General features: G+C 37.8%; 1 protein-coding gene across 1 annotated transcript in view; it reads left to right on the forward strand.

Annotated features, from left to right (window-relative positions):
- LNPEP (leucyl and cystinyl aminopeptidase) overlaps nt 1-8083 on the forward strand; it is a 106553-nt gene extending 98470 nt beyond the window's left edge. Inside the window, exon 18 of the mRNA XM_022592271.3 lies at nt 7-8083. Within this exon, the coding sequence (XP_022447979.2) occupies nt 7-132 (126 nt within the window). The 3' untranslated portion in view covers nt 133-8083. The remainder of the gene's footprint in view (nt 1-6) is intronic.
- Nucleotides 8084-11321: the final 3238 nt, after the last annotated feature.

An 11321-nucleotide genomic window follows, 5' to 3' on the forward strand; every position in this document is an offset into this window, starting at 1 on the left:
TTACAGGTCCAGGCATTCTTTGAAAATCAGTCAGAGGCAACCTTTCGACTTCGTTGTGTCCAGGAGGCTTTGGAAGTCATTCAGCTGAACATCCAGTGGGTGGAAAAGAACCTTAAAACTCTGACGTTTTAGCTGTAGCATGCATACCTGCACCTCATTCGGTCACCCATTCAGACAGCTTGTTAACTTGGGCTCTGCTGCTTTTGCAAAAGCCAGGGTGAAACCAGGATCGCTGCTGAGTTGTTTGCACTCTTAGGAGTTATAGTTTGCTCAGGGCCCATCTGTATTTTTCATCTGTCTTTTCTAAAATGTCTTTGGGCAGTGTGTAGTTATTTATTACCAAATTACATTCATCTACATGCCAACCATCTACAAAAACAATGGGTAATTTTCTACTTTGAAGATATTCAAATGGAGAAAAAATATGTTTTGGAATTCTGTTCTATCTCTCAGTATCTGGAAAGTGCTGACACCGTGAAATAAGGAAAGAGCTACCATAGGAGCCACCATCTTTGCAGGCTGCTGGTTTATTAGCCACTTGTTGCTTCTTGTTGAGAGATGTTATTTGAATGTGGTTCAAAGTTAGCTTCAAAAAGTATGGTAATGAAGTCGATGAAGCATGCAACTATACAGAACTGACCTCAAGTGTGCAGATCTACTTTGACTGGTGGTTTTGAATAATCCTTTATTTTCTGGAAGAAGTTTATAACTATTATATTTTTTTTCTGAAGAATAGCCAGGTGCTACAGAATTTTTAATTTTTTGTTGTATTGTGAAGCTAAATAACAAGGCCAAAAGATTAAATTTTCCAAATATTTAACACTTCCTTTTTCATCTTTCAGGAAAATATTTCAAACCAAGTTAACGTTAATTACAATTATTTTACTTATGAATTCCAGTATTCTCCAAACCTCTGTACACCTTTATCACTCCCTGCCATAGATACACCTTATGTTATAAATAAGTATTTCTACATTTATGGCAAGCATTTTTTTAATACTGATGTCTCTTATCCTGACTTTATTACTAAGAATACAATTTGTTTAAGTTGCTTTTTGGCATAATCATAGACACTTTCTCTGAATCATACCTGTTGGGTGGATTTTCATTTTATATGATAGAGTTGCATACTAGAAGCATATTTTAAAATAGGGCCTTTGAGAAATTGAACATTTTTATTTAAAGTTCACCACAGTACCTTAAAGGAATAAAGAGAATGTGGGTAGGAGTAACTTGATTTAGGTTTAATATGGTGGGCTTTGAATTTTTTCTACTGTCAGAACCAGTACTTTTCTTGAGTTGAAAAATCAAAGTTTTCTTTTGTAATGGCCAAACTAACAGATTATAAGGAATCACCGTGGAAGGAAAGAAATAAGGAAAGAAGAAAGAGAGAGAGGAAAGCTTCCAAAACTGTATGGCAGTCTTACTCCTTCTAAAGGAGGAATACCGTACTTGAATTTTTTGAGTTATGCAGACTTATACCTAGATTGTTGTGTTTCTTTGATTCTTAGGAGAAAAGCTTTCTTCGTAATAATTCTTGTACTTTATATTTTGCTTGAAAACATCTACATATATAAAGAGGATATTTACCCATTTTTCACCTAAGATTTTCCCATGGAATTCCATCCTTTTTAATGTTATGCTATCCCATCTATATGGGGCTTCCAAAAACTAACTCTAAGTCAGGAATATAAGGTTAAATAATAGGTAGAACATGTAGTATAATAAGTATTATTGGAGCTTTTGAAGTTTTTTTTCCCCCAGAATTTTATTTCACCACTGTATTTCTGAGAACTCAAATAGATTGAAGCACAGAAGAATAGGATTCTGTCTTACATGAGCACATAGATACTTGACACAGTTAAGTACTGTTTGACAAGTGTTATATTCATTGCAGAGAGACGGTCTACTTGAATTAATAAAAAGACACATCATACTAGATTACTATTATGATGTGCCTTCTTATTGTAGAAGAAAACAATGTATGCTTTGGAGGTCTGAAAGGCTATGAAAGTAGAAATCTAAGGGGTCCAGTTTGTTTATATCTAATCACTTGTTAATACCAAGTGATTAGACATAATTAAACTGAAGTAGTGTCAGCTGCCACCATAAGTTTGTGCCTTCCTCCATCTTGTTTTATATAAATCTCTTTAAGTGAAATTGTGTTGTTTGCCATTGTTTTGGTGTTCATGAACTTTCTTACTGTCACTGGTTCTACTTAATGCTAATGTCCTTTGCCTTTCGTGCTTTCATTTTACTGTACTTTAGCCACTGTAGGAACAAAGAGCTGTCAGAAGAGTTCTGGGTATATAGAGGATATTGAGCCGCGTCAGTCTTACTGGGTACAGAACAGAATCCTTTCTGAATATTGGAAAGAAAGAAATGAAAGTTAAGTGATGAGTTTGTTGTATTACCGATAGCCTGTTATTGAGTTGGATTTTAAAAGAGTCTACTCCATCTAAAGCACCTGGAATGATAATCTGCGGTCAGATTGCTGAACCTTCACATAGTCCCCATGTATTTCATGGGGCTGCAGGGAAGGTGTATGCATCTCAGGAGATGTGTCATCAGCAGGAACAGCAGTTCCTGGGCCGAGTTTGCAAAACAAGACCTGAATTTCGTAGGTATGACGTAGCTCTTCTTCTCCCTTTTGCCTTTGTTTTTTTTTTTTTTGAATTGGAATTAACTCTCTTTTTAAAGACCTTTCTTCCTCCTGCCTTCACACCCCCATTTGTACTTTAAAAAGCTTATGTAAATATATATATTTATTTTTTTGCTGGGTTTTGCTTTCTTTTATTTTGTGCTTCATTCTCCACATTGACAAGTAAGTACCAAATGAAAAGTGGAAGTCCAAAAGTATGATAAACCTCCTCTTCTCCCTTTCCCTTATTGCCTGCATGGGCAATAGCTAATAGAATAATGGATTGATTTCTTTGAGTGGCTCTTTGGGGGTATATACTTTTTAAATGTATGTATGTGTTTTGAAATGTTTTTATATTCTTTCATTTTAATATAGTTTGTCCTGATGAAAAGTAAAATATTGTCCTGTGAAAATCTCTTCTACCCTTCCTATTTTTCCTGTATGGACAACAGCTACAGAGTAATTACTTGATTTCCCTTTTTGGAAGGAGATGGTAATAGTGGGAGATGGGCAGAGTATGTTCTTTTTAAAATGTGTACAAATGTGTTTGCTGCTATTTTGTGGGTGTTTGATTTTGTATTTCCTTCTTCCTTCTCATGGATAAGTAGATACCTAATGGACTGTGAAGGTCCAAAACTATGACAAATGTCCCATTTTCCCCTCTTCTTATTGCCTGTGTGGACATACTAACAGAGTAGTTGTAGTTTCTGTTGCTTTGATCTAATCTGTTCTTGAGGGCAGGGAGAGGGGAGGGTTGTATATTCTTCTTTCAAGTGTACGTAAATGTTATGCTACTTTTTATATTTTTTTTTATTTTATTTATTTTTGGCTGCGTTGGGTCTTTGTTGCTGCACGCGGGCTTTCTCTAGCTGCGGTGAGTGGGGGCTACTCTTTGTTGCAGTGCACGGGCTGCTCATTGCGGTGGCTTCTCTTGTTGCAGAGCATGGGCTCTAGGCGCATGGGCTTCAGTAGTTGCAGCATGCAGGCTTAGTAGTTGTGGCACGAGGGCTCAGTAGTTGTGGCTCGCGGGCTCTAGAGCACAGGCTCAGTAGTTGTGGCGCATGGGCTTAGCTGCTCCACGGCATGTGGGATCTTCCCGGACCAGGGCTCGAACCCGTGTCCCCAGCATCAGCAGGCAGATTCTTAACCACTGCGCCACCCGGGAAGCCCTATGCTACTTTTTAATATTTCATTTTTATATGTGTTCCTTTGCATGAATGCATATATACTTAATGAAAACTGAGGTTCAGAGTATGACGAATCTCTTTTCCCTTTTCCTTATTGCCTCCTTGAGCAATAGCTAGAGTAGTAGTTTTTGTTTTGTGGGGTGGGAGAGAGTGGGGTATGTACTTAATGTATATAAATAAATCTACTACTTTGTATTATAACTAATTCATTTTGTACTACCTCCTTCTCATAGGACATGAAAGTACCTAATGAGACGTGGAGGTCCACATGTTTGACAGTCTCCTCTTGTCCCCTTCCCTTGTTGCTCATGTGGGCAGTGGCTAGTAGTTGATTAGTTTTAGAGGCTCTTTTGTGGGTATTGGGGTACTTTTTAAATATATATTCATGTTTTTACTTCCTTATTATAGTATTTTGTTGGGTACCCAGTCCTTCACTTGGACCCGTAGGTTGCTAATGAACCACAGAGTTCTGGATGTATAGCAGTCTTCTCCCTTTCCCTTTTTATCTGTGTAGGCAATAATTTTAAAGTAGTTTGGGCTTTTTGAAGTTTTGGGGGGTGGGAAGGGACTAAGGCCAAGATATATACTTTTGAAAATTGTATATATACAGTGCTAGTTACTATATTGTGTTATTCCATTTTGTACCTGTCCCTTGCTTGGACGTGCAGGTACCTAACGAGATGTGGAGGTCCGGATGTATGAAAATCTCCCCTCTTCCCCTTTCCTTGTTGCCTCTGTGGGCAATAGTTTTAGAGTAGTGTAGATTATTATTTCTACCTCTATCACTCCCTCTCCTGGGAGCGTAGGGATATGTACTTTTTAAAATGTATATAAATGGTTTTTGCTCCTTTTTTCTCTTACTTCATTTTGTACCTAAACCCTTCCATGGATACTTAGGTACATGATGAAAATTAAGGTTCATGCTATGAAAAAAATCTCCTCCCCTTCCCTTGTTACCTGTCTAGGCAATGACTAGTAGCATAGTTGTTTGGAGTTTTTGTTTCTTTTTTTTTTTTGGCAGGGTAGTGGGGGATTTCTGGGTTTGCATTTTGTTTTCGTGTCTATAAATGTTTGCTGCATTTTTTTGTTCTTTCACTTCAAACCTAGTGTATTGTTTGGACTTGTAAATATCAAATGTAATGCAGAGGCCCAGATCCAGAGATGTAATAAATCTTTTCCCCTTCCCCTATAGCCTGTGTATACCTACAGTAGTATGAGTACTTGAGGATTTGGTTTTCTGTTCTTTGTTTTGAGGTTTTTAATGGGGAATGAGCTTGTTGGGCAAGATATGTAAATTTTTTAATGTATATAAATGTTTCTGCCTCTTTCGGTGTTTATTTCATTTTGAATCCAGGTTTTTGCCATAACTATTTAGGAACTTAATGAAAGTTGAGATTGGTTCAATGAAAAATCTCCCTGCTCTCCTTCCCTCATTGCCTGGTGGGCAATGGTAGAAGAATAGATGTTTGGCTTCTGTTTTTGGAGAGGCAGGGATGGGAGAGGTCTGGGTGTGTGTGTGTGTACACACTTTTTTAATATATACAAATGTTTGCTACATTTTGTGTGTTATTTCACTTAGTACCCAGTCCTTTGCTGGGATCTGTAGGTACATAATGAAACACGGAGGTCCAGATGTATGATAAATCTCCTCTACTCCCTTCCCTCACTGCCAACATGGGCAATAGTTTTAACAATTTGGGGTTCTTTTTGGTTTTTCTTGTTTTGTTTTTTTTTTAAGAGGGAGGAATTATTGGGTTGAGTAGTAGTTAGTGGGAAAGGACAGGGTATGAACTTTTAAAAAATGTATAAATGTTTCCATGTTATTGATTTTATACCTAGTCCTTTGGGTAGATGTCAAGGTACCAGATGCAAATTGAGGAGAAGTGTATGACAGCCTCCCCTTCTCCCCTTCCCCTTGTTGCCTGTGTGGGTAACAGCAAGTAGAAGAGTTGGGCATTGTTTGCTTACTTGTTTCATAGAGATTTATATTTTTGGCAGGGGAATGTTCTTAATACATATGAATGTTTTCATTTGTTATTTTCTTTTGTATTTAGTCCTTTACATGGCTATGTAAGGACTAATGAAAATTGAGTTTCATAGATTAAGTTACTTCTTCCTTTCCCACATATTTGCTCCTTCAGCTGGAGCTAGTATAGTTATTGTTTTGTGGTTTTGTTTTATTCCCTCGGATATATGCCTTTAAAGATGTAAATATATACATGAATATATATGATTTGCTTTTCTTCCCCCATTATTTTCCTTTAATACTTAGTCCCTTGCAGGGCTCTGAATGTATCTAACTAAAAATGTCCCACCAGATCCCTGCCATCTGACCTAAAGGTGTAGCGTTGTGGTGGTGTAGCTAATGGCAACAGGCATGCAGCAGATAAGATGCGAGAAGACACTTGGATATGGTTGAGTTGTGAAAGCTAATCAGATCCAGCATTTCTTAGGTTGATTCAAACTGAATGAAATGATGAGAAGGGACGTGTACTTTGGAAATCCCAGAAAGTCAAAAAAGACGATACTTCAAGTGTGTTTAAATTTTTTTGCTGATTCATCTCTTAGTGGTAAGCCAGTTGACATACTGCCTAGAACTCACTTGAAGACCCTTGAGAGTAGCTTTTTTTTTTTTTTTTTTTTTTTTTGCGGTACGCGGGCCTCTCACTGTTGTGGCCTCTCCCGTTGCGGAGCACAGGCTCCGGACGCGCAGGCTCAGCAGCCATGGCTCACAGGCCCAGCCGCTTCGCGGCATGTGGGATCCTCCTGGACCAGGGCACGAACCCGTGTCCCCTGCATCGGCAGGCGGACTCTCAACCACTGTGCCGCCAGGGAAGCCCAGAGTAGCTTCTTTGTGAGGCCTGGATTCTGACCCAGTTTGTTGCAGTTCCATCAGTAGCATATTCTTGTGTACTCAGTAGAAATTATTTTGGTTTCTGGAATGAATCTTTTGAGTTATTGCCATCATTCTAGTAAATGACAACATGGGCCCCAAAAACTAATCCAAGAAGAAGTTGGGTGGCAAACCCTGTCTGTCTTCAGCACCTTACACATGGTAGGGCGAGTTGGCCCTTTCCTACCCAGAGCTTTTCTGCGTGGCTGCACCTGTCTCTCCTCACTTCTCCACTAGCTGAACCATTCCTGTTCATTCTTCCTTTTTGTCTTCAGTGCTTGCACTGTTAGATGTTATCTTATGGTTTTGCATGCATTTCATACATCCAGACCTGTTAGCTTTCAGCATTCTTGAATCATTATTTCACATTGACTCTTCATCCACCACATGGTAAATGTTATGACTCCACATTTGTCTGTATCTAAGAAAATGCATGTGTAAAATCCATCCATCCCTCTCTCCCTCCCTCCAAGCTTCTGAGCACTATTTGTTTGTTCTGCAATTTATAATGAATATAATGCTGAAGAGTTGCCATATTGTTATTTTTAGAAACACTGAGTGATAGGACTCCTAGAAAGTTTGCAAAGAGATGTTATTTACCATATCAAACTCTCAGGTTCTAGTGATGAAAAATTTGCTTATACTTGGCTGTTACTTATACCTGCTGCTGTAGGAAAAATAAAAGTTTATTCGTGCCACATTTAACTTTGATCATAAAGAAAAGGGGGCACCTTTTTGGAGTTAGTCATGGTCATCTTTCTTTAGCAGTATTTCTCAACAGTTCTTAATCTGAAATAGTTCAAAGGAAGTAAAGGTCAGGGCTTAGCTGAATGAAATGCTCCAGAACTTGAACTGTATAAAGCAACAGTTCAGTAATACACTCATGTGTATAAAATGAGAATTACAGCATAATTGGAATATTTGCATTAATCAACAAACTCACATTGAGACAAACCATCTTACAGCTAGCTATCTTGATTAAAGCCAAGTGTTCCATATTGCTGTGAAGAATAGTCTGTCAAATGCTTTGGAAAGTAATTACTTCAAAACTTGTAAAAGGTATCACATTTTTGTATTTAAACACTTCTTATAGAGATCTCCAATTCCTTCAATCTGAGCTTGTGGGTAGAATTCTAAATTTGTGTCATAATCTTGTCTTTTGTGAAAGATTTTGAAAATAGTATGTATATATAATATTATATATGCAAATTGTGTTTTGTCACTGGTGAAGGGAAAGGCTTATTTTTCTTTATACTTCTGATAACTTGTTTTGCATATGACCAGCACTGACTGAAAGGCATGTGTACCTGCAAACACTGTTGCTTTTTTTGTGAAATGAAAATAAAATTATTTAAATATAAATATTGTGTAGACTATTTGGATAACAAAATCACATATAAAGTGGTTTATCATCTCAGCCCTACCAGGACAGCAACCATATTCATTGTATTTCATAGCTTGCCTCCTACCTCACCAGTGCTCCAGTATCCTTACTGCATGTAACTCACTCAAGGGTTCTCAAACTCATTATCGCCATGTTGGGCTGTCCTGGGCATTGTATGATTATTAACAGCATCCCTGGTCTCTAATGCAAATAGCAACTCCGCTACTCACACTCTGACAACCAAAAATGTCTCCAGACATTGCTATTAAAGTTTTCAGTGGATGCGTGAGACTCACTCAGCTACATGTACTCCACACAGGGCAATTATTTTTTAGAATGAAATGGTTCTTGTAAATACACAGATCACTTGAGTAGCCATTTGACACAGTAACAGTGCAGCCTAAATCAGTATGAGATATGTAACTTGTTATGCCAGTGAAAACAAGGAACTCTTATCTTGAAGGTGAAAGACATTGGATGCTAGCGGAGAATACCTCTTGCCTTGATTCACACATAAGTGGAGTATGAGTGCACAGCTTTTTTTGAGGGGCTCTACCAGAGTTAACAGTTCTGGTCAGGTTTAAAATAAGAGCTTCCTTGTTTGATTCCCATGAGTGGTCTGGGGGGAGAATTGGGAATGTCTTAGGCTCTCAGATATGGGAACTAGAACCAGTATTCTTACGTATTAATTGTTAGCACTTAAAGTTGGGCATTGTAGGGCAAATACATAGGGTTTTAGGTAAGGGAGACACTATTTCTGGGCAAACAAAAACACCTTGAAGCAATAATACCCTTTTAAAATATTACCATTAATAATATATTGGGGAAAGGTTCTTAGGAATTAAAGATTTTGATCAAAAGTTGCTAGTTCAATTCTGATACTTTGTTTACAGATAATGTACAGTAAAAATTGAACTAAAACCCATTAGAAATGTAGAAAAAACATTCTGATTCCAGTGGACTTTTTGGATGTTAACTGACAAAAGTGCTCAACCTGTAAGTTGAGAATTGTTTTATTTGAAGACATTACTGAGGACTGCAGTCCGGGAAGGCAACCTCTCGGCGCTGACAAGCTGTTCCAAAGAGGTAAGGGAGGGGCCAGGATATACAGGAGTTTTTCCTGAAAAAATGTAGTTCAATATCAAAAGATTACTGCTAATCACCAAAAAAAAAAGACATCAAGTTAATGATTTTAGTGCCTTTCTATTTATGAGAAGAGGCAAGAGTCTGGGCTCATTGAAGTTATTGCTTCGAAATGTATCTTACCTAGGGCCAGTATCCTGGTCTTCTCCATTCTGAATTACCCTCAGAGCACACCACTGGGGGCAGCTGCGGTGGCTGAGGGCTTGACAGTGGGCCAAATTCACTGATTACTGAAATGGCAGGCAACTTTTTCTGTTTGTTTTAAATCTTTTGGCTGCACAGCACGTGGGATCTTAGCTCCCCGACCAGGGATCAAACCCACGTCCCCTGCATTGGAAGCATGGAGTCTTAACCACTGGACCTCCAGGGAAGTCCTGGCAGACAACTTTTTTGTCCACAGCAACTCCTGTGGTCATAAATTCAACCAAGGTTTGAGAGGCATTTCATGCCAAATTTTCCTACAGCACTAGGAAATATGATCCAGGAAATGTTTTCTCTTGCTGCTTCTCCCCATTCCTACAGTTCACTATTACAGTTATTCTGTGTAGAGTTACACGTGATCAACGGCCTCAAGACGTTCAGCCATCATTAGTTTTGTCAGAGGCTGGTTACATGTTGGATAGTGCAAGAGACAACTATCTTATATCAAGTGGACAGGATGTAAGGAGGACAGCTAGTATCATCAATAAAATCATAGTACGGCAGGTAGAGGCAAGGCAAAAATAATTTGAGAAACAAGAGAAAAGATTAAAATGATGATTAGTATAACTAGATGTAATTTGGTCACAATAAGCCATCAAGCCTACAAGGGAGCCAGATGGAGAAGGCAAATTCTGGAGGGATCAAGTAGAGAGAAAAAAATGAAGTATACCTTTCGTATGAAGATTAAAAACATCTATCAACTTGTTGTAGGTCATAGTTAGCACAAGAGGAAAGGCTTTCTGGAAAACAAAGATTAAAAGCCAGTATTTCAGAAAAGTCAAAATTATAAGTCATTTATTGTTCATTCAGTCTCATATAATTAATTCCTGTTGATCTGGATGAAGCCAGGCTTTCCATTAGAGTTTTGTAATTTCTTACCCATTCTAGTGGTATGATCTAAAAGTCATCAGAAACTTGTTTGTCAAAAAGTCCTTCTTGTGAGTCTTCTTGAAGATCTTCATTTTCTAAAAGCATCTGAGTAAAATAATGATTGTCTATAAATGACTGAATAGTTAAAATGGCATGGTTAAAGATCTGATTACAATACAGCTGACAAGAAACTCGGATATTTCTGTGACATCCAGCAATTTAAGATAACTAGAATTATGACTGATAACATACCAGGACATACCAGATTTTTAGGTTTTGGAACATCTGTATTAATGACATCTACCCATACAATATAAGAAAATTGTACCACCACTTATTTGACCATGTTTCCCATGTAATATACCAAATAAATCTATTTAGTATCTGTCTTTGGGATGTTTCAGGGGCCCTTTGAAGCCTCCCAAAGCTAGCTACAGGTCAGAAGAACTTTGGTTAGAATTTGACTTAGGGAAGTGTGTCAGAGATATCAAAAAGTTTTAAAGCACTCTATCAAATAGGATCATAGGTCACTGTGAAACAATACTTATTCAACCAAAGTGATGAAAGATTTTTAAGGTAAATGCAGATCATTTAGAAGACAAACTCATATCTAGTATCAAAAGTAGCTCAACATGTCAAGAAAACTTTTTCCTCTTAACAGAAAACAAAACTCCAATACTGCACCAGCTCACCTTCAATAACTAACTTCATTTACCTAATTAAATTTAATCCAGTCTCAGCCTGATCATGCACAAAACTGTTCTCAGTCCTCCCTTCCCACAAGCCCTCCACAACTTTCTGTACCTATATTTGTTTATCCCTTATTTTTTTTCTTTCACATTTAGAATTAATCAGCTTTAGGACAAAAATCATTTTCCCCTTAACACAATGCATTTCCATTCCTCGTACCTTCTTTTGCTGAAAACACACATCCTGCTGTCCTTGCATACTAGAATATTTCCCTTATTTCTAGTAGCTTTACTTACATATTTTAATTAGAAT

Source organism: Delphinapterus leucas, chromosome 3, assembly GCF_059928025.1.
Source record: "Delphinapterus leucas isolate spDelLeu-1000000601 "Yukka" chromosome 3, BTC_Dleu_Yukka2, whole genome shotgun sequence".
Classification (NCBI taxonomy): Eukaryota; Metazoa; Chordata; class Mammalia; order Artiodactyla; family Monodontidae; genus Delphinapterus; species Delphinapterus leucas.